General features: G+C 38.9%; 1 protein-coding gene across 2 annotated transcripts in view; it reads left to right on the plus strand.

Annotated features, from left to right (window-relative positions):
* Positions 1 to 27,779, plus strand: part of LOC119649100 — a 33,043-nt gene extending 5,264 nt beyond the window's left edge. Inside the window, exons 3-15 of one of the 2 annotated variants that reach the window (XM_038051104.1) lie at positions 10,416 to 10,698; positions 11,041 to 12,006; positions 12,063 to 12,197; positions 12,268 to 12,652; positions 12,713 to 12,855; positions 18,291 to 18,311; positions 26,071 to 26,251; positions 26,311 to 26,501; positions 26,569 to 26,749; positions 26,804 to 26,943; positions 27,002 to 27,149; positions 27,210 to 27,304; positions 27,378 to 27,779. In XM_038051104.1, the coding sequence (XP_037907032.1) occupies positions 10,416 to 10,698; positions 11,041 to 12,006; positions 12,063 to 12,197; positions 12,268 to 12,652; positions 12,713 to 12,855; positions 18,291 to 18,311; positions 26,071 to 26,251; positions 26,311 to 26,501; positions 26,569 to 26,749; positions 26,804 to 26,943; positions 27,002 to 27,149; positions 27,210 to 27,304; positions 27,378 to 27,425 (2,917 nt within the window). In that variant the 3' untranslated portion in view covers positions 27,426 to 27,779. The remainder of the gene's footprint in view (positions 1 to 10,415; positions 10,699 to 11,040; positions 12,007 to 12,062; positions 12,198 to 12,267; positions 12,653 to 12,712; positions 12,856 to 18,290; positions 18,312 to 26,070; positions 26,252 to 26,310; positions 26,502 to 26,568; positions 26,750 to 26,803; positions 26,944 to 27,001; positions 27,150 to 27,209; positions 27,305 to 27,377) is intronic. The other variant, XM_038051112.1, reaches the window with a different exon arrangement.
* Positions 27,780 to 27,802: the final 23 nt, after the last annotated feature.

Here is a 27,802-nt window from a genome sequence, read left to right on the forward strand (position 1 = left end):
GGTCGGGTGAATATGGTGGATGAGGAAGAAGAGTCTCATATCGTAATTCATTTAATTTTTGGACCGTCATTCTGGAAACATGAGGTCGGGCGTTATCATGGAGCAGTATCACTCCATCTCTGTTGACCAATCTAGGCCGCTGAACACGTAATTTCTCGTGCATTTCATCAAGTTGGGCACAATATTTCTCTGCATTAATTGTTTCACCACGCTCCAAAAACGAATAATGAATAATTCCAGATGCAGACCACCAAACAGTTACCATTACCTTCTTCGGGTGAAGGCTCGGTTTTGGCATGTGTTGTAGAGGCTGATCGGCATCTAGCCATTGCGCTGATCTGCGACGGTTGTCGTACAATATCCACTTTTCATCGCATGTCACTATTCTGCGCAAAAAGGGATTGTTCCTGTTGCGGTTGAGTAGAGAACTGGATATTTCCATTCGCAGCGCCATGTTTTGCTCGTTGAGTTCATGCGGAACTCACTTATCAAGCTTCTTCACCTTTCCAAGCTGTTGTAAGTGCCGAGATACTGTCGAATAGTGTACGCCTATTTTCTCTGCAATGTCACGAATCGATGATCGGGGATCAGATTCCACTATCAAACGCAACTCGTCGTTGTCGATCGATGGTCCTGGGTGTCCACGAGGTTCACTTTGGAGGGTCATGTCGCCTGATCGGAATTTTTCGAACCACCGCTGTGTCGTTCGTTCGTTTGCTGCGTCAGCTCCAAATGCTCTGCAAATGTTTCTGGTTGCCTCTGCTACGTTGTGACCAAGTTTAAATTCATATAGAAAAAGTAGACGTTTTTGACTCCCTTCCATGCTTTTTTCTTTGAGTTTTACTTGGAACTTCAATGACGATTGAAACTGAAATGACTCCTTGATCGAACGAACGACTATTTATACTCAATTATCCCATACCACCAGAGTCACCTTGCGGCAGTTTTAAACATTAAAATCATAACTAACTTCACTTCATTGAAAAATCCGACATTTCATTTGCAACAACCTAATACTTCGCTTCTGTGGAAACCAAAATTTTTAAGTTTATGACAAATGAGAACTGGAAAATAATGACTTCTACGTACCGCTTAATTGTGAGAGTATGCAGTGAATACCACTCATAACAAGAACGATTACTTAAGAGCTTTCTAGTTGATGAAATGCACTATCTTTATGACAGAAGAAGATAAAATCCTTCCGATAAGATTTCTGAAAGCATGAAACTTTTCAAAATATACAACCACTTCTAAAAAGGAGTACTGGATCCATAAGCTGATGATTTGTACCAAAAATTGGGGTGAACTCAATAATTAACTTTACGATTTCTTATGGGATATGGTTACTGCAGGAAGTATTTGTATGGATTAGTTTTCTGACATTCTTCAATGCATCACTGCATTCGAAGACCCAAATAATGAATTACTTCCTTGTTCGGGACTCGTAGAACAGAGGTGGAGGCTCATTACCACCCTGATTGTAGACATAACGTCACCTGATTTAATGATAGAGATCCTGCGGTCGAAGGAAAACCGGACCGCGGTAAACCAATCGACATTGCCGATACAAATTAAGCTTCAGGATCCAACGAAAATCTGGGTTGGGAAGAGTGGTGATCTATGAATGGCAACAGTTTGATAAACACATTAAAATGGTGTACTCTAAGGAAAATCCTCGGACAGATTAGCCATTCCCAGACTGTATGAGTCGGCAACAAAAATTGAGAAGATCATATAGGAATTGAAATGTGTTTGATTGGATTCAACAATATAAGCACTTTCAATAACTACACCTCGTTCGTTACAGTTTGTGATGTAGACGACGTAGAATCAATCAGTAATGGGATGCAAAAAGGAGATTTTTTTATCTCCATTCCTTCCTATTGCTTCTGGAGGATGGGAAAATCCTTATGCAAGCGATTGCCGATGATTTAGCCATTGCACAGTGGATAGAAACGCAAAATTGTTCTTATTCTATGGCGCTACAGTCCGATGTCTATCCTTAGTCTCTAGAAGTCTCGATTCTTCTCGATCGAGCAATCTCCAATTTCGGAAATCGGGCAGCGTTGTCAATTGAATCCTCCTACCTGTTCCGGGGTTTTTCAAGTGGTCACTCATCTAGGCGCCTGGGAATTCTCCTCCCTTCCATGTGCTCTACATGGTATTTCCACTAAAGCTTTCGAATCTCAAACATGATGGGATGGTTCGTCGTATAATAAGTATCACTGTGGTATCTCATTCGCTATTCACCATTCATTTTTTTTCACATATTTATTTTCTAGAATTACCAGATAGAATGTTTTGTGGGGAAGCATGATCCGACTGTTGATTTCGTCTATTTTGTTGTTCTTTGCGACAGTTCCGCCTAAATAGACAAAACTCTCAACTTCTTTGAAGTTGTAATCGTTTAATGTCATTTTGTCGGTTGGCGCCTTCTGGTTCGCGTTATTATTTTTGTCATCTCTTCGTCAACTTTTACTAGGATCTCCTTCGTGTTCTTCGATCGTGCCAGGTTATCATTGCTGTTTCGGTCAGCTCTTAGGCCCCTTCTCATCGACTTGGTTGTTCAGAACAATTTTAACTAGCGAGCTATAATCAGAATTAAATGACCATACCAAGACACTTCGCAACTTCTCCACAATGGGTGCAATGCCATATTTACCACGATACATTGGTAAAGGTCGGTAGAGACACGGGGCGATTTTGAAATATCACACTTCGAACTCTATTCTTTGGATTGCGATAGAACTGTTTAATCTAGCGCACAAGTTCCTTCCTATATTACAGTGTATGTCAGATCGGCTTGTCAGACCAGGAAGGCAATGTTCTTCCCCAATGAACGACCACGCCACATGTATTGCATTCGTAGTGCCACAGTTTTTAACAGATTCGGATACATAGTAATTTTAAGGATATAGCGAATCCAATGCCATATTCAAGTGGTTATACTGTTTTGTCAAACAGATCATCTTTCATCCTCACAACCAGAATTCTGATCCCAATTCTTTGCTTTCCCGACGGCAGCTGCAATTTCTTTAGGTCATGTGGTTTGCCTGGAGGCAGTTTCTGGTCGTAGACAAATGCTTATCCGTGAGTAAGATTTTGCCCTTAATGAATGACGCCCATTGGAGCCTAGGGACAGGAGTACTGACAAAAGGGGCCTTTTTCGGCTCATGCGTTAAAGACTGCGAATGGTTCCCAATTAAATAAGTGACGAATCTGAGTTTAGACTCAGGCTCCCCATCGATCAGCTCAGGGTTGCCCCTAACGTAGAGTTGGATCTTGGCGCTCAATAAACGTTTATTCAAATTTATATAATATCTAATGATTATCAGTACTTCCTCTATAAATGTTCTCGTCGAAACCACGGTTCCAAGTCAATATTTAACTTAAATGCGCCATTACATTTTTTGAGTAAATTAAGCAAAAAATGTATGTCGGTAATCCAAACTATTAAATTATCATGGTTTTTCCCCAGAAATTCTTAACATTAACTTTATCACAATTTTGGGGCTTTTTTCCATTTAAGCTAGAAATTTTGTTCAATCACATAATTAAAGATTCTTTGCTTCATGTTAAAAAAATGTTTTGCATTCATTGCTTTAATTTGCATTAATCACAGATGCGGTGAACGAGGAGTCACTTTCGTGAACCGCGGATAAAGCCGATACAAATTACTGTAAATTAGATATGACTCAGGCATTGGTGTTATCAGAGCTCGCTTTGTTGGGTGTTGTAATCGGTAACATATGTATGTATTGTGCTATTATGCTATCCGATAATCATCGTTTTTGCTATTATGCAAAATTGGAAACAGTATCTGTGTTATTGCAGTTTTCAATTACTTCTTCTAAATTAAGCTTCACTTTCAAAGAGAGCATCTTTCTTAGATTGTCACGTTAACCTCTATTGAACTGCGATAATACTTTTCACTGCCGTTTGTGGACACATTTGAATAGGTTCAAGCAAATAAATGATACGCCTGATATTTCACAAATACTAATATACCTGAGGTCTAGAATTTGTTATTTACTGCAAAGATTACAATGCTTATGGATAGGCTATTCTTATGTAGCCGCTTTTTACACGATTATGCATTTTAATAATGATAAAGAAAATGTAAAAACGGAAGCACTTTCTTCACATTGTTATCTATTCTAGAAAAAATAATTAAGTTTGCCGATGATAAAAAAGGTGAACCAAACAAACGTTCTGGAATTCGTTTTCATTATTTCAATTGTAAAGGGTGTTCAGATATTGCTTTTTGCCATGTTGCAGTAACATAACGTATGTTTTCGTTAGCAATTTGTGGCGCATTGTATTATATTTCATTTTACAATTTAAGGGTTTCTATTTTTCAGACTTTAGTATTGTTGTTGACACTTAGCTTGCGCCCTGTGAGCTGGGGCCTAAGAATACTCTTAGTCTTCCCTGCCGTAAGCCTACATGAGGATGGACGATTCCGTAGCCTACATAACGACGAAATCTATAAGCGATATCATGACCGTCCGGTTGTGGATAAAATCCGGCTCAATAGGTTACGGTGGGCGGGTCACTTAATCCGTATGGATGATTATGATCCAGCCCGGAAAATCTATAAGGGCAATATCTATGGTAAAAGAAGAAGACGAGGGATACCCTGCCTTAGATGAAACGATGGCATAGGACAGGACGCCAGACAGCTGGGATGTCTGGAGTTCCTTATTAAGGCAGGCCTAGACCGGATACCGGTTGTTGCGCCGTTGATGATAATGATGATCCCACACAAAAAGAATACACCCTCCTTTTGCGTGTATAAATCGAAAACAAATATTTTTCCCTTGAAGAAAGGAATTACTCATCAATAAGATATGCCCGAACGCTTTTAGCGAATTTATGAAAACGCTGCAATTTCTATAAGATACCAAACGCAGAACTTTTGTTATGTTAGAACTTCGCATGGTAATCAAATTTAACATCTTCAAATAAATATAAACACCTCGGTTTGGTGATTCATCCATTCTGCATAGCAAAAAATGCTGCGATATACAAACCCCTAGAAACGAAAAACTAAAGCGATACTTTTCACAAAAAATTAACCCAGCCCAGGAAATGTTTATGAGCCATGGTCATTTCGAATAAGATTTACATTATTTAAGCTTCGTTGATATGAGCTCTTCAGTTCAACGCAATCATTTCATTTCAACTTAGCGGTGATTAGTTTACCATAACTAACCTTGGAAACAAGTACCAAGTTCTTCCGAAAATTATTCAAGCATTTCTTATCAATGCAGTAATTATAAAAAAAAATTGTTGATTACATTTCTCACTGGGACGATTTATTTAGATTGGTACTTGGAACATATGGATACACTAACCATGAGGGAAAACTCATAATATTTACAACAAAGTTGAAACGGAAACATTGTTCATTGACATATGTAGAAGACATTGCTCACGAGCATAAATCGTTCCACTCATGAAGAGTGCATATGACTAACATTGCGGTGGCATTCCATTCACAACACGATAGTATATCAAAGCCGTCATAAAGCAACAACAAGTGATGAACTCGCGCAAAATCCCCTGACAGATTGTATTGCACAGAATATATCTTTAACTGGAGTCCGCTGTTGAAAGGAATGTAGCTTTGACCATTTTGCTCTATAAGAATTGAGCAAAAAAACAAGATTTGCCAATAACTGTGCAGAAACACAAGTCGTGACTTATTTTGAATTATGTCTTGTTCACACAAAAGGTTCATTTTAAACTTGTACTGGACATAATGGCACTTGTCAGCCAGCAGGGCATGGAATGCCTGACATTCCTTCCAGAAAATATCCATGTTTTATAACTAAGTAAATATAACAAATATAAACATATAATAGGGAATTTATTTAGCAGTCTGTGTCTATTCAGACATCCGAATTTTACAATATTATTCTATTCAGAAATTGCGGTTAGATATCAGCTGGGTTTTGAATTTCCAATAGTACAATAACTACTTCTTTCTCTTTACTTAACGTTGAAGTATAATAATTTTAAGACGACTAATTACATCTGAAAAAATACTTTTTTTTGACAATTGTGAGCTCAGACAAGTTTTGATTGATATTAAATATATGCTTTACCGCTCATGCTCCGTGGTATTGCGTTGCTGATTAAGTACCATCTATAAGATATTCTCTGCTATCTTGCTAGACTCATTCACCATTCTTGACACCTTTCCTCGTCCACAATGACCTAAGATCCTCTTTAGTTCCACGCAATTACTGGCCTATTTTAACGATATAGACAAAATAGAAAGAGCAACCCAAGATTTGGAATGCACTTTAATGAAGACAAGGAAGTTTATAATGGGAATGTTAACATTAACAACAAAAGTAACAAGAATATTAAATGGCACAGATAAGCTGAAAACAATCAAGATAGGACACTACAATTTTGAAACCGTTCTTTCTAAAATCACGACCGACCACAGCTGCGATAATACATTCGTGTACGGTTTTTGGCAGCCAACAAGCCTATTGCAGCTTACAACTGTTCCACCCGAAACATCTCACCATAGTTCAAACGTCCTCACATATTCCTCGGACGCTTAAGTTCTTAGTATGAACTCTTAGCCGCGATGGAGACGAGAATTCTCCAAAGAATTTTCACTCCCTATAATAGGATGGACAATTTCATAGCTTATATAATGAAGAAATGTATGATCTGACTGAATAGGCTGTGGTGGGTAGGTCACCTAATTCGTATGGGTGAAGATGATCCAGCTCGGGAAGTCTATATGAACAATTTCTGTGACAGAAGGAGAAAACGTGGCAGTGCTGTATCAGATAGAGCGACGGCGTAGGCTGAATATCGATTAGGTAGACCTCACCGCGAAACAGATGTTTGGAGTTCGTTATTAAGGTAGGCTAGACCGGTTGCCGATTGTTGCGCCTTTGTCGATGACATGCTTTGCAACAAAACATATTTATCTGAGTGAAATTATGCGGTGTTTCCAATGATTAATTATTTGAAATAATAAAAACTTGTTGTTTCTTTTTCGTTGGTGGGAATATTTATTCTTGCAAATACCGATATTTCGGGAACCACTTGTTCCCTTCATCAGCGCTAACAAGTTCAGCTACATTTTACTACAAGATTCATACACACTTTACTACTATAAAGATACTTTATGGAAAACAACCGTGGAAACATGGTTTGCACGCTTTCTTTTTAAAAATTTAAAAATGTTTTGGTCGAAAAAACAATAAATTCATGGAAAAAATTAACACCAGTACGAAAGAAGTTATGACATTGCTAAAGAATTTCATATCGACCAAAAAATATTTTTGATTCATTTAGTCGGTTGATTAAAAGTGAATCAGTGAATCCCTGAGCGGTAGTATTGAAAAATGAGACACAACGATGGCTTCGAGCCTCGAGCAATAGTGCCGATCACTTTCCATTTGTTGTTCCCATAAACATAAACAAAAGCAGATTCATCGCTGCTGAAGCGTCGATCGACACCAAGTTCAATGCCGAGATGTAAAACCTGGCTGAGAAGTTTTGATGCGCCCTAATATGACATCGACAGATTACCATTTGTTCTGGCGTTTCTAACACTCTTGTTGACGTATAGTGGGTATCATAAATAATATTTATAAAAGAAGCAGAAAGTGGGCATAGTTCCTAATAATGCAAGCACGAAACTATCAATCATCGCAAAAGAACTGTCAAGAATATGTAGGACAATCGAAAACAAAAAGATGTCAAATATGGATGATGTTCTAACGAAACTCAAGTCGTTTCAGGATTTCGAGTAGTTGTTTCCAGCTAAAACACCCTATATCGGTCGAAAGAAATAGTAGTCCTAGGAAAAATTTCGAAAGCTCTTAGTCTAAATTAAAAAGGGCGTTATCTTGAAGTCGCTGGTATTATTTCATAAATAGCAATACTAAATCTGATTACATTGCTGATAACATTTCGTAGTGATCGTTTCATCTGGTTTAAGAAAGCAGCAAATTCTTCGGGGCGCTGATGATGGTGGCCGGTTGTAGGTTAATGGGAGAATCCGTCGAGAACTCTGCGCAACATCGAGCACTTATGCAGAATGGTATATTTCTGCATAATTTTAACCAGAGAGTCGCAGGACATCAAGGAAAGCCGTGAGCGATTTAGGCCCCTGCGTCTCATATCGGTAAACCGGACATGTTCCCGTGACCAGCCCACGCTTGTATGCAAAGTTTTGGTGAATCACTTCACATACAGCATTGTACCTGTTCATGTACTGCCATTGCCGAACCACACATTCTGCACTGGTCGTTCTAAACCCGCTCTTTCATGGTGAGCTTTTTATTAGCTCGAATGGCGACCACGCCGTTCTGAATGTCACACATGAATCCCTCCGTTTCAGCTCTCTGCCCCCATCGACCCTTGGTCCAGTTTCTGTGATGACCGTTGTGAGTAATAAAACGGTACTAGTCTGTGATTCGCTGCACAGTCACGTACGTGGGCGTTGTTGCATTCTTATTGTTTTCGTCTGTAAAATGTTGGACATCTTCCTATCGAAATTCCTCTTCAAATCAGTTATTTTGTTTTTGTTACTCTTGATTTCTTAGCAAGTCCGGATGCTTTCCTTAATGTTTCGCCATATTTACTCAATTGTTAATTGTGACACAATTAGATGCTTTTCTACATAATACGCCTTTAGCGTCGCCATTTATGCAATTTTCATATTGGTGTAGTTTGCGAAGTTCAGACATTGCTTATCTCGATGAGGACATGGTCTGTTTGATTGTATGTTTGGGCGTCGAATGACACAATTTGAGCTTATCACAGTTCTTACTGCCTGCAAAATGAATGAAAAGTCATTAACCATTATTATTTGTGTTATCATGGAGACTATACCCTCCTGGTATGCTGCTTTGATAAGACCCTTTGCCGACTTTTTCCTCCCAGTAGGAGCTGGATGTCTTTTGAGAAGCAGACCGTCAAAAAATGTTCTCGCCGATGTTAATATTTATCTTTCAAGACGGCTTTCTTATCCTCTGTTGGTGCGCGGCAGTTAATAACACAAACGTTAAAGAATTTGAGCATGTATATGGCACATATGCGTTGATCAACGAATGTGAGCTATTTTAATTTTCCATCAAATACTACTCTGCTTGCCGGTTGCTTGCTCCGCTAGCACATTTGTCTGTAATTTGTAGTCGTTTATTTCCTAGCCAAACTTCAATGGCACATCCGTTGTCGTTGGATCCATCTATTGTGAATTTGTATCCAAATCATCAATTTGTTTCATCAGGTTTACAACTATGAAATGCGGATTTAGAGAAAACACCCTTAATTTCCGAAGAATTCTAAAAACAGATTTATTCAAGAATGATCCATAGCTAGTTATACATTTTTCCCCTTTTGGGCAATTGCTTCTTCGAACAAATCAGAGCGCTGCTCTGCGCGTAGCCCATCAATGCAAGCAAATGGTAGTCAAAAGCAGCCAAGTCTGGTGAGTAGAACTTCCTAGCTAAGTACTTCCAACGTGTCGCGAACGGCCATCCGGTAAGTATGTGATAGAGTATGGCCAAATGTGCTTAAGTGATCTTGTGCTGATTCCTTTGGCATACTGATCCTTTTTCAAACAGCGAACGGTTCAAATTAATCGCTTCTTGTTGCTAGCGCCTAACATTAACAGGTCATAATAGATTATGTCGTTCTGATTCCACCGAACGCCGTCCTCCTGTCAAAGTGAGTCGGGTTTGCGGTCGTTGTGTATAATGCACCTGGGTCTAACCATGGCTAGAGCACTTCGGATTTTCAAAAGAATATCCCCTTTTAAGCCATCCCAGAGTAGCCTATCAAACTATCAAGGTAATTAGGTCCAACCAGATGAACTTCAGGCTGGTATGCGAATGCCTTGCATACATTTAGCTGGAACAATAGGATCTGGATACTCTAGGATTAGAAGGCCATGAGGCACCGCATGAGTCCGGCCATGAATGGAGCAAAATTGGTTAAGGGGTTCGTAAACATGGTAATGGGAAGGCAAGCTTACCAAGAATGGAACAATTCAGAGTGCTCATGGGAAAATATGGAGCCAAATGCTCGCAAAATTATTTAAACCTTATCAAGAAGGAGCGGATGATAGTGGGTATATTCACGAGTGACTGCAGCCTAAACTACCATTGGGGAAACTAGGGATATCTGTGGACACTGTCTGCTGTTCGTGAAGAAAGTAATGAAACCTTAGCACATATTCTGGACCAATGTCCAATTCAGTATTTTGAACGTAATGGCAATTTTTCTTCTTGGTGTACAAAGCGAAGACGAATAATGCTTACGTGATTTGATTGCTTATCCGAGTTCAAATTTGATATTTCTCTCTTAATTATTTGATGCAAATACCAGATTTAGTTCAAAAATAAATAATAACACATTTTTTTCTATTTCAGAAATGCCAAGGGATGTCATGCTGTTCGTCATTGTATTCAAACTGTTTGGGAAAAGCAGACTGTACCCGAAGATAATGACTCCGTTTGCCAAATTTGTCTAGATATGGTGAAACAAGCTCGCGATCAACTTGAAAGCAATCAAACTCAAGAAGATCTAAAAGCTGTTTTCGAAGGGTCTTGCAAACTGATTCCACTCAAACCAGTTCAAAAGGAATGCATTAAACTGGCTGACGATTTCGTTCCTGAACTTGTAGAAGCTTTAGCTTCTCAAATGAATCCTCAGGTAAAGTGTAGTAAAAAGTTGATATTATAATATCAATTCAAATATGCCCAGAACAATTGGATGATCTTTCATCATAGAAATAAAAAGAATCTTTCATGGGTTCCGTATCGACTGATTCTGTCTTTCACTCGTCCTTATCAAAAGTTCTATTAGTATAAAAAATAAAATAAAATGAATTTCTCAGATATTTCTCTTTTATATGGATTCTTCTTGTATTGAAACTAAAAAAAGTTAGCATTCAATGTAAACATCGACTCTCTTTTGCTTGTCAATCTTAAAGAATATCCTTGTTGATCAAAAGCTCGAATTATTTTATAAACAATGTTTGAAATTGTTAATTAGGTTGTCTGCTCCGTTGCTGGTTTATGTAATAACGCTGCTATTGATCAAATGCTATTGGAAGCCGAAAAGCTGTCCTTGGCTGAACCCACTACGACATCAAAACCGGAACCACTACCGCCTAAACCAGAAATAATTATCGATGATGGAAAGTTTACATGTGGAGGTTGTAATAAAGTGGGCGGTATTATTGCAGATAAATTTCACAAAACAAATCGCGATGACCTCCTTAAGAATATGCTAGAACTTTGCGATAAAGCCTCTTCTTATTCCGATGCATGCTCGAATATTATGCTTACCTACTTCAACGACATATACAGTGCACTTGAGAGAACATTAACCGCAGACAGCATTTGCCATTTGTCCGGTGTATGCTCGATGAAATTCCATCAACATGAAACTGATCAAATTGAAATCCGCCCATTGGGCAATGTTGGAATTGTCCAAGTAGAAGATGATGACCTTCCCTGTGAGCTTTGCGAGCAGTTGGTGAAACATTTGAGAGATCTGCTAGTTGCAAATACAACTGAGATTGAATTTAAGCAAGTTCTCGAAGGATTCTGCAAGCAAAGTGGCAAATTCCAAAATGAATGTCTAAGCATTGTTGATCAATACTATGACGTTATCTACAAAGACTTAGTAAACAATTTAGATGCCAATGGAATGTGTTTCATGATTGGAATTTGCAAGAAAGGAGTCAAATCTGAATTCGATTCTATCTCACCGTTCTTACCACCGGATCCAGTCCAAATTCAAGTTTCACTCAAAGAGAAGAAAAGCGAAAGAAAACTATTGGGTGCTCATGAGCCCAAATTCACCCAAGAAGAAATCGAAAGCATGCAATTGCCAATCGACGTACTTGTCGGCGCGCCTAATGCAAACACCCTGGTTGAAAATGGTGAACTCTGCACATTGTGTGAATATTTCATGCATTTCGTACAGGAAGCCCTGGCCACGCCAAGCAATGCTGTAAGTTACCTTGAATTGGTTTCAATAATTTAAATAAATAACAAAAATTTTTGTAGGAAAAAATCAAGAAAGTCGTAAGTGAAACTTGTGATCGTCTACCCAAAACTATTGAAGGTGAATGCCATAACTTCGTCGATATGTATGGTGATGCTGTAATTGCTCTATTAATCCAAGGAATTGATCCACGACAAGTAAGAATTTTTTTATCTTTAAAACGAAAATATTCCAATTTGTCTGTTATGTTATTCTCGCTATAAAAAGATCTGCCCAATGTTGAAAATGTGCCCAGCCAGCGTCAACGACATGGAAGTATTCTCAGCTAAACCAGTCGAAGTCCAAATTGAATCAGGCGATAAACCGTCGTGCCCATTGTGCTTATTGGCTGTCAAACAACTTCAGGACGTGATCAAGAACGATAAGTCGAAGGAGAATATCAAACACGCCCTAGACAATTTGTGTAGTCATTTGCCGAAAAAGCTTGCTGGGGAATGCACTGACTTTGTCGATACATACTCTTCCGAATTAATTGAGATGTTGATTACCGACTTTACTCCGCAACAGATTTGTGCCTATTTGAAATTGTGCACCGCAAAACTTGAACCATACGAAATGCCCCCAAAGAGAAATGACGACGCTAAGGATATTTGTAAGTACATAATTTTATTTTCTTGTAATTGAAAATGAATTTCTATCGAATTCATTTCAGTAACGAACGAAATCCACGATGAAACTGTAAATGGACAACACTCTAGCACAGTCGATCAAGAATACTTGACTTCTCCTCAATGTCTGCTATGTCAGCGCGTTATCAAAGAAGTTGAGAAGGAAGTAATAAATAAGAAGTCGAGGGTAAGTTTTATTAACTATTTTACTTTGGCAATTTCAATACGAATCAAAGGAGTAGACGCAAATCACCAATTTACCTAATTCTCTAACTAAAATACGACTGTTCCATTGACAATATGAAGCTTATAAAATCGTTACGCTAGAAATAACTTTCGTATCGTTAGCGATTAATATTATTACTTAATAATTTTAAAACGAATATGAAACTCCAAATATGATTGAATATATAAAGGAGAAAAAAATCGAAGATCCATCATTGCCTTTAAGTGATTAAACGAAACGAAACAATCTTGAATCATATTCGTTTCCTCTTCTTAGTCAAATAAGGGAAATTGACGACATTTTTCAACGATTCGACGACACAAAACAAATACTTACTTGATTAACGAGAACCCATAGTGTTTGGATCTTGATCTTGATATTTCACCCCGAATAATCAAAATATTCACGAAGCTTAATAACATCATCATCATCAACAGCTCAAAAACCGGTATCCGGTCTAGGCCTGCCTTAATAAAATAAACTCCAGACATCACGGTTTTACGCTGAAGTCCACCAATTCGATATCCCTAAAAGCTGTCTAGCGTCCTGACCTACGCCTACGCTTCATATTAGGCTTCTGCCATATATATTGCCCTTTTAGACTTTCCGGGTGGGATCATACACATCCATACGGATTAAGTGACCCGCCCACTGCAACCTGTTGAGGCGAATTTTATACACACGACACAGACGGTCATGGTATCGCTCATAGATTTCGTCGTTATGTAAGCTACGGAATCGTCCATCCTCATGTAGGAGCCAAAAATTCTTCGGAGGATTCTTCTCTCGAACGCGGCCAAGAGTTCGCGTGTTTTCTTTTTTCCAAAAACCCCAAGTCTCCGAGGAATACATGACGACTGGCAAGATCATAGTCTTGTACAGTAAGAGCTTTGATCCTATGGTGAGACGTTCCGAGCGATACAGTTTTTGTAAGCTAAAGTAGGCTCTGTTGGCTGTCAACAACCGTGCGCGGATTTTCATCGTCATAACTGTTATCGGTTGTGATTTTCGACCCTAGATAGGAGAAATTATCAACAATCTCAAAGTTGTAGTCTCCTATCTTCATTGTTTTCGTTTGGCCAGTGCGATTCGATGTTGTTCGTTCTTTTGGTTTTTGGCGCTGACGTTGCCACCATGTACTTCGTCTTGCCTTCATTAATGTGCAGAGAGATCTCGCGCCGGCTGCTCGATCTGGATGAAGGTAGAGCGTACATCTTGGGCTATTCTTCGCATGATGACGATATCGTCAGCATAGGCCAGTAGTTGGGTGGATTTGAAGAGGATGGTGCCTCTCACATTGACATCGGCATCGCGAATCATTTTCTCCAGGGCCAGGTTGAAGAGGACGCATAATAGGGCATCCCCTTGTCTTAGACCGTTGTTGGTGTTGAACGGTCTTGACAGTGATACTGCTGCTTTTATCTGGCCTCGCACATTGGTCAGGGTCAGCCTAGTCAGTTTTACCAATTTCGTTGGGATACCGAATTCTCTTATCACGGTGTTCAGTTTTATCCTGGCTATGCTGTCATAGGCGGCTTTAAAGTTGAACAGATGGTGCGACTAATGTCCATTTTTCAAAGGTTTTTCCATCGCTTGCCGCAGATACGTCTGCGGTTCAGCTATTGTAATTCCAAAGCTAGCCCATAGAGCGACGTATCAGCTCCCTTCCTCGCCAAATGGAAATCAGAGTATTCAGATCTTATTGTGCGAGCCTAGCGTATTCATTGTTAAGGTATTCCCTCAGCGATCTAAAGTTCACCTGGTTGGATCTGAGTGCCTTGATAGTCGCCTGGCTACCATTTAGGTTAGGTCACGATATTCTGCCCCCTATAGTTCTTTAGAAGTTTAAAATAGGCAAATCTACCGCGTATATTTTCCCTGCACCCACTCCTATTGCTATGAATTGCTCCATCCCTTTTTAAATTTCTTATCGAAATGAAACTTTATTGTTATGCTGTCCCTCGATATCAGTAATTCGGAAAGCTACCTGCAAAGGGTGTCAATCGTTTTTAAATTTACGCAGCTCTCCGCCTCCCTGATACCACTGGATATTCAGAAGATAGCGCTCCTTGCTTGTATCTGTGTGTTATATTGAAGAGAAGTCAATACAAGTAGGACTTCCAAGGGTGCTGTTGAGCATGTTCTCATTGCCCTAGTAGGGCACAAACTAGTCTTTGAAGGGATTAAAACGCAACATGGTCTCCGTCGTTAGTAATGGTTTTCATTTGACAAAAACCGATATTTCAAAAAAAACTTGTTCCCTTCTTCAGTCCGGGTGTCTACTCCCTGCCTGTTCCCGAAATGCTGGTATTTGTGAAATAAAAACCGCTACTAGCGACAGACACGGTTTTGCATTTCAATTTCCTAATTGTTTCACTAGAATCACCGTGGACATATATTAACTATAATCTTTGAAGTATGTCGAGGGCTGCTGTTGAAGTGCTCTAACACACTTCAAGGCCCTGATCGAGTATGGCTTGTTGCGCCAACGATTAATATTATTATTTGAAGTTTGTGTAAATCCCTGTCTATTTTAGCCAGTAATACTGTTATAGGTGAGGTGAATAATGCTGACTCTTTTAAGATACTCCTGTGTATCGCCTCAACAAATTGAAATGAGTCGGAAAGAGTCAGCCTACCGAAAAGAGTCGCACACGAAGTCGCATCTTCTGAATGTATTCCGTACGTGAGTGACATTCTTCGCTCCTTTACTGTCGATATGTACCGTCATGGTTCAGAGCATGGTAGTTTCTCCAAACAATCATCGCAGATGAATTACTTCCTTGGAAGCATCACTCAAAACCAAATACTTTGACTCTGTGGGTGAAAATGTCACCGTTTTCTTGATTTCCAAGAGATCGAACCTCCACTCATGATGAAAACATTCCCGGATTATGATCTTGTCATGGAAGTACGCGGGACAATCATTGGCGACGTAACCTGTCAGGCAACCTGCTCTCATTATAATAATGATTTCCAAGTCTCGAGTACCTTTACATTAATACAACAAGGGCTTCGCAGCTTGCCGGTGACTGGTCCCGAAATAGTCATTAAATTGACTCAAAACATTAGTAGGGTGCAATATAACAGTGCGAGTCGCGACTGATTCATACATGAGCACTTCCACGAGCTCACTGTACAGCGGCTTTTCTCTATATTATGCGGTCCAATCGCCAGCCTTCGACAGTTTCATTGATGGGTCAAGCGGTTTGCTAGCTGGGTGACAGGCCGACATTCGTTCATATATATACTCGCATGCCCGACATTTGATCTGCCCCAAAAATATTTAACTCTTTGAATGACATACTCTGTTCCCTGAAACTAGCTTGGACAACATCTCGGCAATGTCCAAAATGTCCTTGGATGCTACTTAAGCTGAATTTCTTCTCTAATAACCTTTGAAAAAGCTGTGGAGACGTCGGACTGTTGTTGAACCATCAGTGCCACATTTATTCTTGAGGACTATTCAACTTCCTACTATTGGCCGATCGGACGTTCCACTTTATCCCAAATATCGTTCTTTAATATCGACAAAAATGCCTCAGCCAGTGCCTTCATTTATTGGTTTCTTTCTGGATCAGAAACTGGAGGTTCAACTGGAATTAGGCATACGGTGTTTGGATCTTCGTCGACTTTCTTTTAAATAACGTGATACTCTTTTAGTCTATCTGGTTTTTCTATGAGGACTTTTTTCTGTCTTCATGGTGTACACTTCGTCGAAGCTGCAACCGCATCTAGAATTGGAGCTAGATTCACATCCTCAAAAGGTGGAATTTTTGTTGAGTCCGGTGTCTCACCAACTCGGTGATACTGTTAACATCGAAGTCGTGTCCAAGGGTATCCACCAACTTGCTCCGGATAAAAACCTTTATATTGGTCTTTTTCTGCCTTTCGACACTCTTTCAAGAATTAGTATAAGGTCTACCGGAAAGTTCTGTCCGTTTTTGAATTGAAAGAAAATAACACAATTTTCATGCATATAATAAAATTGATTGTAGAATATACATACCTTCCATCGTTACTTATGACTTCTTGCCAGCGTAATGGCAACTTGTAAATGCCATTTAAAAAAAAAATGATCTATTTTTAGAGGCGAAAAACTCAACTAATGCCTGACTCGGCTTAGAAGTGGAGGGGTAGGCTGTCCGGGCTTGCAATATCCTCTTTTCCTCATGATGTTTTCGCATGTAATCCACTTTTCGTCACCAGTTATCATTCGGTCCAAGAAAGGTTCATTTTGTACCGAACAAGTAGAGATGTGCATATGACAACTCGATCATACAAATTTTTCTCGCTTAATTCAAGAGGCACCCATCTGGAGTATTTATAGGGAAATCCTAGCCCCCGAATATGGTTGGAAATGGTTTGCTGAGTTGAACTCAGCCTCTCTGCAATCTCCGATGTTGTCAAAAAGGGATCTTGTTCTATCATAGTCATGATATTGTCGTCATCAATCAAAAACATCCACTAAATTTCGACACGCTCCTTTAGCATTTTTCCCTTGTTGGAACTCAAACAAAATACAGTACATGTGTGTTAATGCAATGATAAAGAGATACAACCATATATGTCTCAAATCAACATATGCATATCGATTGAAACTTCCAGTCTCACTATCGAACAGAACTTTCCGGTAGACCTAGTATATTTCGAAAATTTTTTACTTGGTGTTCCTCAGGGATCCGGACTCTGAAAGCCCGAGAGTTCGTATCGAAATGTACATAGTTCAAGCTTGCGTGTTCTCTTAGTTCGATGAGAGCAGTAAACTGAGGAAACAAAATTCTGAAACTTCTCTAACGTCCGGTGTCTCTCCCATCAACATCTCATAACAGTGTTCCAGCGATTCCTGATGAAGCTCGAAACTGCTTCTGCCCAAAATGAAGGTGAAAGCCCAGATTGGATCAGTAGATATTAGCTCATTTCAACTAGAGTATGATTTTTCTGTTTAGCCACACCGTTCTGCTCCTTAAAGCCATGAGTCCACTTTTAGGGAGGAAAATTTTTACAGATACCTATTTCGTGTTCCTTGCCCTTAGCTGATTTTTATACGACGCTGCCCAAAGGAATGTTTTGGTCAACTTTCGTCGGTCATCACACACTAGCCGCCCCATTGCCACCTACTATCAAAAGACTAACCGAGAGAAGCTACTTTTTATTTTTGGTAAAAAATTATTGTATTCTCTTGTCACTCTGCGGGTGAATCCTTATTAATATTCGAATATCCCGCATAGTACTGGCTTATTATACGCATTACCCACCTGAAAGATAAGAAGTATCTAGCTCATTATAAGTATGTAGGCCGAACGTTTCGGTTTGTGCTTTCTTTCAGTCGTATTGAAAATATCAACAAGAAATAGTTACTCTGATAAATAATAAATCGTCTTTTTACGATTTAGTTTTCACGGATGATATCTATGGTAAGCAATAATAATCAAATTATAATTTTTCCAAATCTGTGTGTCGAACCCTTGTTCGTACTATAAAATGTAACAGTAGTACTCGTTTTAAAAAGTAATTGAGACCTTTCATATAACATCTCGCATGGTCGTATCTAGAGACTTGGGAAACCATAGTTACATCCCCTTCCCCCTGCATGCATTTTATTTCACAGTTATGACAATCATTTTGAAACGAATTGCATAAAGTAATAATAGTAAAGCTATTCTGCTAGCATTTTATTATGTAAAACAGTTCATAATGGAATTGCAATGCATTCATTTTTCATTTACGAAAAACAAATTTGAAGAAACTACCATTAAACATAAGAGTGGCAGTCGAGTAGGCGTTGTTTGGGCGAAAAGTCCTATTTGTTTGAAACCCACTAAATAGCATGGAGCTTATCTTTTCTAGAACGGTAATTTGTAGAAATCATAAGATTGCCATGAATCTTTTCTTTTCAAGTCATCATTATCTTGATTTTATATTCCGTTTTAAAATTATTCACACACAATCTTCATTGATACCATTCATTCTATATTCTCAGCTATTCAATAAAAAATATCGTATCTAAAGCAAAAAATGTACGGCATTCCTATAAATCAATATCTATCAGTAAATCCAATCGCCACGAGTATAACTTGTTTATGTACAACAAAAATGTAGCGTAGAATTAGCTAAGCTTATGTAATTTGCAATACAGACGCAAGAATTCCCACTAAGTTTTCCGTTACTAGATTTCTTATGCCAACATGGAAATGTTCATGGAAGGTGTTTAATTTTATAGGTTTTCCCTCCGATACTCTCATGATGAAATAAACTGAAAATCCGAATACGACCAAACCAACTTCTACTGTCCAAACCGATTAGTTGAAGTTCGGCAGAAGGAAACTTCGGCCACTAGGAAGGATGACTATATGCTAAATGCTGCCTGTCAGAACCCTTTTCTCTAACTTTACCTGAAAGAAGAGGAAAGGGAAGCTGGTGATAAGGTCGCAACTGGTCCAATCCCGGAATGTGAAAGTGGAGCCATGCGGACCAGAAGCCTTCCTAGGTTCACAGAAGGCTGCCGACGACAAAGGAAAATACAGAAAGAAGGCGAAATTTCTTAGAAATGAGGACATGGACGTAGGGCAATGTCTAGAAAAATCGGACGCAAGGAATCTTGCCAAATCTTTGATAAAAAGGTGGAGACAAATTCTTAACCCCGATGGAATCCATATTGGTCCCAGCAGACGCTTCAGTAGTAATGCGCGTAAAATCAACACATCTGGGCAACACTTCGTTGTGTTCCGCGCTAGGACCTACTTCCGCGCTTTTGGCGGGTGTTAGGACCGGTGTGTCGGGAAGTGATCAAATTAACGAGAGAAATTTCAACGAAACTGGTGGAAAAAAGAAGGCATATTTCCTATTCCCCCCCCCCCCCCCCTTCCGAGAATGCCTGAGGAAAAAAATTTTGGAGTCTGCACCGAAGCCAACGTTTTCGCGATGGGTTCCTCTATTTGGAGTGCATCAATGATGCTGTCTTAAAATGGCTCCCACAGGTCACCCAGCTTTTAGTTCAGACGGTTGGCCAAAGTTCATCATTGTAAATATTGACCAATGCAGGACAGAATATATGGGGTGTTGGATACCTGGCTACGAAGAAAGGAAGGGAAATCATTCGCTAGTTAGGTAAACAGTTTTCGGACACGGGAGGGTAGAGTTCATGACCGCTAAAAAGACAAATTTACAAACATGGAGTTTTTTTTAGCTTAGACTACAGGACAGATCCTACCTCTTAGCACATTCCTCTACATCTTTAACGGAAAGAAGGAAAGCTAGAGATTTGAACGGAACTGGCTCGTTGCCAGTTTATGGGTCTTTAACGGTAGAGTGGGTGGAAAATATAATTATACACCGACCGTATGAGACGACGCTTATGTCAAAACACATTAGTCAAATCAACTTGCAGCATGCTTCTTCCTTTCTGCTGGCAACAAGACGAACAAGGCTGCAGAACTATTCTTACATTTTTCTGTTTCAAGAGCCGTGGGTTCAATTTGAAAAAATCTATGGTATTGGATGAGTTGGGATTAGGATCTTTTACGACGAAAGATCATCAAGATCGATGTCAAAATTGTTACAAACAACTATGCAGGGACAATTCTGCTTCCAGACCCTAGTTGCGGCCATCTTTCAATACCAGATTAATAACACGACGAAAAACTTCATAGATGCTCCTCTGAAAATTTACGTTATGATTCTTTTTATGGTTCTCCGCCATCGCCGCCTGGTTTTGAGCTCTTAAGGGGGAACACCACTTAGAAGGGATTTTTCACGTACTTGCATTCGTTTTTTTTTGTTAGTGGGAAGAATAGTTGAAATTCAATCAAATTTGGACATTATGTTAGTCATATTCCGAACAACTTTTTGATAAATTGAAGTCAAAAATAAACAAGTCGGGAAACCGGAAGGTGGACGCTTCAGGTATGAAAAGTTTCGTGTATTTCTTTTATAAAGCCATTTGGGCGTGCATTTGTCCCATTAGAAATTAACGTAATATATGCATATATTATGTGAGAATGTACACATTCGGGTGATACTGACATCCAATATCTTGAATTTTCAAAGAAGTAAGAACTTTGACCTATTATAACTTTGTTAGTAATCGTGCAACCAAACTTGGTAGAATCGAGCTCTATATTATAGCCTATATTGCTGCAAAATTTGGCGGTGTTAGGTTGAGGGGGGGTTCTGCAGCAAAATATTGAAAATTCTAGTAATATACGATTATTAACTTTATTTGAAGGAATATCGGTATGGAAAGTATTTCGGAGTCCAGGCACCATCTAATTCCAGCCTCTTGAATTTTCAGATTTTTTGATTGGGCAGTTTCTGAGAATGGCCCCGTTAAATAAATAATCATTTTTCGCGCCTTTCCAACAAATGTTAAAACTAAGACCACCTTCGGAAAGTACTAACCGAGACCCCACCTCCCATTAAATTTGACGTAAAAGGATGTAACTCGCTGTATACGTGAGCGTTCACAGTTCCCACCTCCCCACCAAATTTGGTGTCAATCGCTTCTAGTCTCCGAGCAAAATGCGTGTGACGGACAGACCTGACAGACAGACAGTAAACTGATTTTAATAAGGTTTTGTTTTATACAAAGCCTTACAAAGTTACGCGACATTATTCCACTGACGGTTGAGCGGGACGTGTAGAAACTCCAATTTTTATCTGAAATCGAAAAGGTTTTAGTTTTACATCACTAACTTATTTTCTAACAATAAATGTAGTTGAAAATAGTCAAAATCAAAAATCTACAGTTGTTCAAAACAATTTCAATTTTTGAAAAACGTAACATTGAGAAAAAGGTGTTTGAAAAGCCGCCTTTCGGACATGAATAAGTATTTATAAATACGCTATTTACAAAGCTCTACAAGATTTCGTATGGACATAAGGTGACTACCTCCTGGCCATTCGACCTGCAGCCAATGATCGTTTGGTTCTAGGCCCATAAAATCTAAAAAAACGCGAATGCCGCTATTGAATTTCTGTAGCGTATATTCTGAGATAGCTAAGCTATTCTGAGATAACAGTCTGTTCATTAAAAAATCGATTCTAAAAACCTCCTTCCTTAGTAAGTTGCACTGGCAAATGCTCAACATATTTGTTGGGTGAGTAGCAAATGTAATTCTGGAGGAGAGAAGCTATTTGATTCCATCATGACTGCGCACGTACGCCCTACGCATGTGAGACTTGAAAAAAGTGAAGTAATTGACCCAAGCTTGACTTAATCTGCACTTCAAAAAGGTTATAGTTGATTAGACATTGGCCGGTGTTGACGACCAAGAATTCCTAGACGATTAAGGATTCCTTAGCGATAGAAATTCAATTGGAACTTTTGAATCGCAAACATTTACAGTGTTTTAAACAGGATTGTCCTATTGCCAGATGCAAAAGCGATAAAAGGGTTGCTTGATAGAACAGAAAACTGCAAAAACGCAGGAAATCATGATTCGTGCTTGTAAAAGGAGTCAGAATGAAGACTGGTTAACCTTTAGGAACTCAAAGCATGAATATAAAAGGCTCGTAAAAAGTTCGTAAGGAGCTGGACGGAGAAGACTTCAACGCTGTGCAGAATCTTTAAAAAGAATGAGTTGGCCATGCTTAATTCTCTTAGAAAACCGAGAATTAACTCAGTACAGACCCTCTTGGAAGAACATCAACCAAAAAAACAGCAGACCGAAGTGGGGAGAGGGGAGATAGTTTGATTTAAATCTTTTAATACCATAATGTTGCCAGGGGAATTGAAACATTGCAAGAACCGTGAATATCATTGAAAGGGCGAGAGATACTATCCTGTTTTTTGAACACCGGGCATGGATGTCATCTTTCTAGCTATGCTAAAGAAGGGAGGAGCGTCACATTCCGGAGAAGACGGTTTCAAAGATAAAATATGCAAGTCTGAAAAGTGGGAGGAGACTTTGACTGTGTGCCTTGTGAATCCGCCAAAGAGCATAGTGTGGATGATACTTCCATTAAATAATCTAAGGTCTATGTTATGCTAAAGTTTTGATGACTCACATTCCGTTCCAAGAATGTTGTTAATTGCATATTTACGCGGACACCTATTTCAATTATTGTGTCCATTTTTAGCGGCATAATTGTATTTAAACGTAATGTAGAAAATATGTATATATTTGTATATAAGCATATACGTGGTGTATATAGATGTGTGGAGGTGAAGCAATACGATAAAAGGCAACGACAGGCAAACAAAAATAATTAAAAAAATTAAGAACAACAAGTATATAAAGTTGCATACATTTTCCAAGTTGCACTCGTCAATCGCTATATTTTGTCTGGTAGGCGTCACTTTTCTCGCTTACGTAATAGTTTTGGTCTAGTCCTTTTATCGGGGTTTATAAAAAGCTCTGTTGCTGATATAGCAAATTGCGCCATGATGTTGATATCGTGGTAGGACTTTCGAATAACCTGCTCCACTGCCAGATTGAACAGTAGAGGCGCAGCTCATCTCCTTGTTTTAGCCCGACGTTTGCCTCAAACCCGTCTATCAGGTTATTATGAATTCTGACCTGAACTGTTGTATAGGGCATTGCCATTCTGATAAAGCTTAGCAGTTTTGCTAGAATTCCTAAGCCAAATATTACTTTGTCCAATACATTTCGATTAATACTCTCATATGCTCACCGAATATTTGATGGTCGATGTTGAATTCCCAGCATTTTTCTAGCACCTGTTTGATCATAAATAGCTGGCCAGTTGTCGATATTCCAGTCCGAAAAACTCCTTGGTATTCACTAATCCTCTTATCGGTCTAGTCTACTTCTTCTCTCTAGTATTTTCGTGAGAATCTTGTAGGATCTACAAGTAGTGAGATGCCTCTGTAATTCTCGTATGTCACCTTGTCACTTTTTTGTGGACTGGCATATCACAATTTTTGACCACTCCGTAAGGAGTCTGTTCATGGCTCCAGATGGAGAGAACCAAATTATGGATAGTTTTCATGGTCCATGGGCTATTCCTTCCAATGTTTTCGTTTCAATGTTCCCATTATGCTCGACCATGATTCTTATAGATTCTGATGATTCAGTAGTATGCTAGGCGTTGAATTTTTTTGTGGATTGATATTCACGACTCAGGCTATTCCCTACTTTGTAGACTTGTCTTGTGTTGTTATCCGCAAGGTTATCTTAAATTTTCTTTAATTCCTCGCTAAATTGTTTTAGTTTCTTTTGCCTTTAATATTGCTCTTTCGAGATTTTCGTAATTTTCTTTCTTCTTCTTTGTGCTTTGCTCTATATCGCGTCTGCATGCCTGCTTTTTCTTGTCACGCGGTTCCTGGCACCCATCATATAACCAATTATTTCTTCGGCGCCGGGTTTCATATTCAATCACTTCTTCTGCTGTTGTTTTGATAGCGCGTTTTAGGTGTCATATACGGGCTCTGAAATTCTGGAAAATAGGACCTAATTGTTCGTTTTTCCGCCATTCGATCCATTTTTTAGATTTCCAACCTCATTTTCAAGTGGGTTATTTTTTATTTCGCATGTCTCTGAGATTCACTAACCTGTAAAAGCTTTTTACCATGTGGTGTTCGGAGTTCCACCATGCTCGATATGATCTCACGTCGAGGATACTAAATAATCTTGAAAAGAACGTTGTCTATCTGGTTGACGGTATGCCATTTGACGCCCATTTCCTTTTATGATTAAAAATTAAATTTCTGCTACTTGAAAAGTTAATGCGGTGCAGACCGTTGTCATGAGATATATTATGAAGACTGTTCCCCCAGTCGTTCGTCGACGTGCCCTCCCGTTCCCAACTTTGGCGTTGAAATCGAACGATATCTTAACATCATTCAGAGGCAATGAGTTATACGAGTATAGTCTTCCAAGGCTATCGTAAAATTGCTTCTTGATTTAGTCATCTTTTTCGTCAGTTGGGGCGTGTTTGTTGACAAGCCATATATTAAAAAACTTTGCTTTGACGCGAATTTTTTATAGGTTTGAAGTCAATAAGAAAGCGACTCCGAACTCACGTTATCCATAGTCATTCATTCGCTTGCGCGGTCGTTTCCACGATGTCATCCTGTCGAAGACTGTTTATCCTGTGACTGTACATGGTGTTAGGTTTTTTGGTGGATAACAGGTCGTAAGCCCATCGCTCTGAACTCTCAACTTGGAGGACCAAGTCAATTACTTTAGACCCGCTTGGCGGAAGGGTGAGATCAAGTAGAATGCAATATGATAAAGTTATTTCAACTAAGTTGGGTATCCACTGCTACTTTTTTCTCATTTTCCACAAACACGTGTTTTTATTGAGAATAGTACCAAGTACGTTGGTCCAAATCCTCTTCTTTTACCTGAACTTGAGAATAGCGTGCTATCCACAAAACATGGGAGAAGAGATATGGGGAGAACTAAACACACTTCTTTAAATGCTTCGGATTCACATTCATTTGTTTGGCAAAAGATATAAAATTAACCTCAAACGAAGAGAAAACTGAGGCCGATTCAGAAGAATTTGGTCTTCTACACCAACGGCTCAAAAGCAAAACAGGTTTCAGAAGCAAGAGTCTATCTTTCGGATAAAAACAAGATGTGGGCTTCTTCCTTGGGTCAATATGCAACCGTCTTTCAAGCTGAAGTGTGTGCGATCCTAAGAACAGCAACCTACGAGTGGAGAGCTGACGTGTCGCCATCTGCAGCGATAGTCAAGCTACTTTTAATGCGGTCCATTCCCTATGGCCATGAGTACTCCATTACACTTACTTTCTGGATAAGATTCGTAGTTCAACGGGCTCTAATTTAATTAAGTAACATTATATTGTGTGGTCAAGACAACAAAAGTTAATTCCAAAGTTTATTTAAGTGGAAGGACAGCTGAGCGGGTGCAACTGATATTACACAGTTTACCGGAGCGCTAAACGTATTGGTAAATCAGTCCCTCAACACTGAGCTTTGAACGAGATTCTGGTCCAATATGTGTATGCAATACAATAAAGAATGTTTTCAGAAAAGATACACATTGATACGACAAAGAAGCTGCACTCTAAATTTCGTTCTCTAGTCGCCACTTATGAAGTTCTGCAAAGTAATTTATCGCTAGAATCATTAGGAAAACCGTCATTCCCTTAGACATTCTGCAACACAATTGTTTGAATGTACATTTAGTTTTATGACTTTCACTAAACACATCATATTCCATAATGTCGTTTATCAATTCCAGGAGGAAATCAAACACGCTTTAGAACGCGTTTGCAAAAAGCTTGGAAAGATAAAGCATAAATGTGAAAGTTTCGTCGAGAAACACGGCGATCAGATCACCGATTTGTTGCTAAAGGAACTGGCACCTAAACAAATTTGCCGCATAATGGGATTGTGCTCAACACCTGAGGCTGCTGACGATCGTAAGACTCATTTTCATTAATTTTTTTTCGTCTTTGAATCTTTTAATTTTTGGTTTCAGTTGATATTGATGAGGCAATAAGTGTTTCCGTTATAGCTGTACCATCGGAGAATGCTGAGTTCGGATCCGATCCAATGATCGCCATGGATGACATTATCGATGTGACCACAGTAAGAGATGCCCCCGTTTGTATCGTTTGTGAGTTCGTAATGGCAAAACTAGAGACTGAGTTGGCTGATAAGAAGACACAGGTGAGTTGTCGCAATTTACCTTACGTTGCTATCGTTTCACTTTCATTAAATTCATTCTCAACTCCAGGAAGAAATCAAACATGCAGTTTTGAATATCTGTTCAAAAATGCCCAAGACCGTTGCCCATCAATGCGACCAATTCATTGAGAAATATGCCGATTTAGTTATTGCCATTATTGGCACCGTTCCTCCGAAAGAAGTTTGCACCAAGATTAATTTGTGCCAGGAAATGAACTACCAACTCACAGGTACGAAACTAGTAAATAATGAGGAAAGTTGACGCTATGTAATACTATTCGCAGATGAAGTAATTGAGTGTGGCGTTTGCCATGGAGCCGTAGTAGCGGTTAGCGGTATTGTCAGTAAACCAGATTTCAATGATGATACTGATAAGCTGTCAGATGAAGGATGCAATTCTTTACCGGGACAATACTACAGCAAGGTGAAGAGTGAAAAAGAAAAATTTTCTGATGCATATTTCTTAACATGTTTGCTTGCAGTGCTCTGAGATGTTGAAGTACTACGGTCCAAGCATTGTTAACTTGCTCCGTGACAACACTGAAATATCCGCGATCTGTCCAAAGATCGGAATGTGCTTCAAGAAAGAGCCATCCGGTTTGGAATTTGTGAAGATAAAATCAAAAACAAGTAAGAAGAATTGATAGTTTAAACCATTTTATATAAAAATGTGTCCTGTTTCACTGTCAGGTAAACGCATTGCGAAGAGAGACTTGGGAGGCAGCAAATGCACCTATGGCCCATCTTATTGGTGCAGTTCCAATGAGAGCGCACGTGACTGTAATGTAAGTAAAGAAAATGCATACCTTCCAGTAATTAGCGAGTTTTTCATATGACAAATTCACTCTTCTTTTGCAGGCAACTTCATTTTGTCAAAAAAAAGTCTGGATGAAAGATCAAATCTAAAATAAAGTAAAATTGTTCTAGAAACTTCAGAAAATATTATATCTTGAAATAGCTTTCTTTATCTTCTTCATTCATTTTTTAATCAATTAATATAAGGAAGACGTTCGCTTAGAGAAGATATTAATATGATTCTGTCACGTTGTGTCTTATTACTTTGTATTTAGTTTATATGTTTTTGGAATGGAAAACGGAAAACGGTAGTCCCTACCATTTTTATTTGAAAATGTTGAAACAATTGATAAGTGATATACATATATACTTTCAGCGGCTGTTGCATTGCTTTGTTTTCTTAAGAATGATGACATATGTATATGTATAGGTTTTATAGACATTAATAAAAATAATTTAATAATCAACTTGACCTTTTATTTCTCTAA

This window comes from Hermetia illucens, chromosome 1 (genome assembly GCF_905115235.1).
Source record: "Hermetia illucens chromosome 1, iHerIll2.2.curated.20191125, whole genome shotgun sequence".
Lineage (NCBI taxonomy): Eukaryota > Metazoa > Arthropoda > Insecta > Diptera > Stratiomyidae > Hermetia > Hermetia illucens.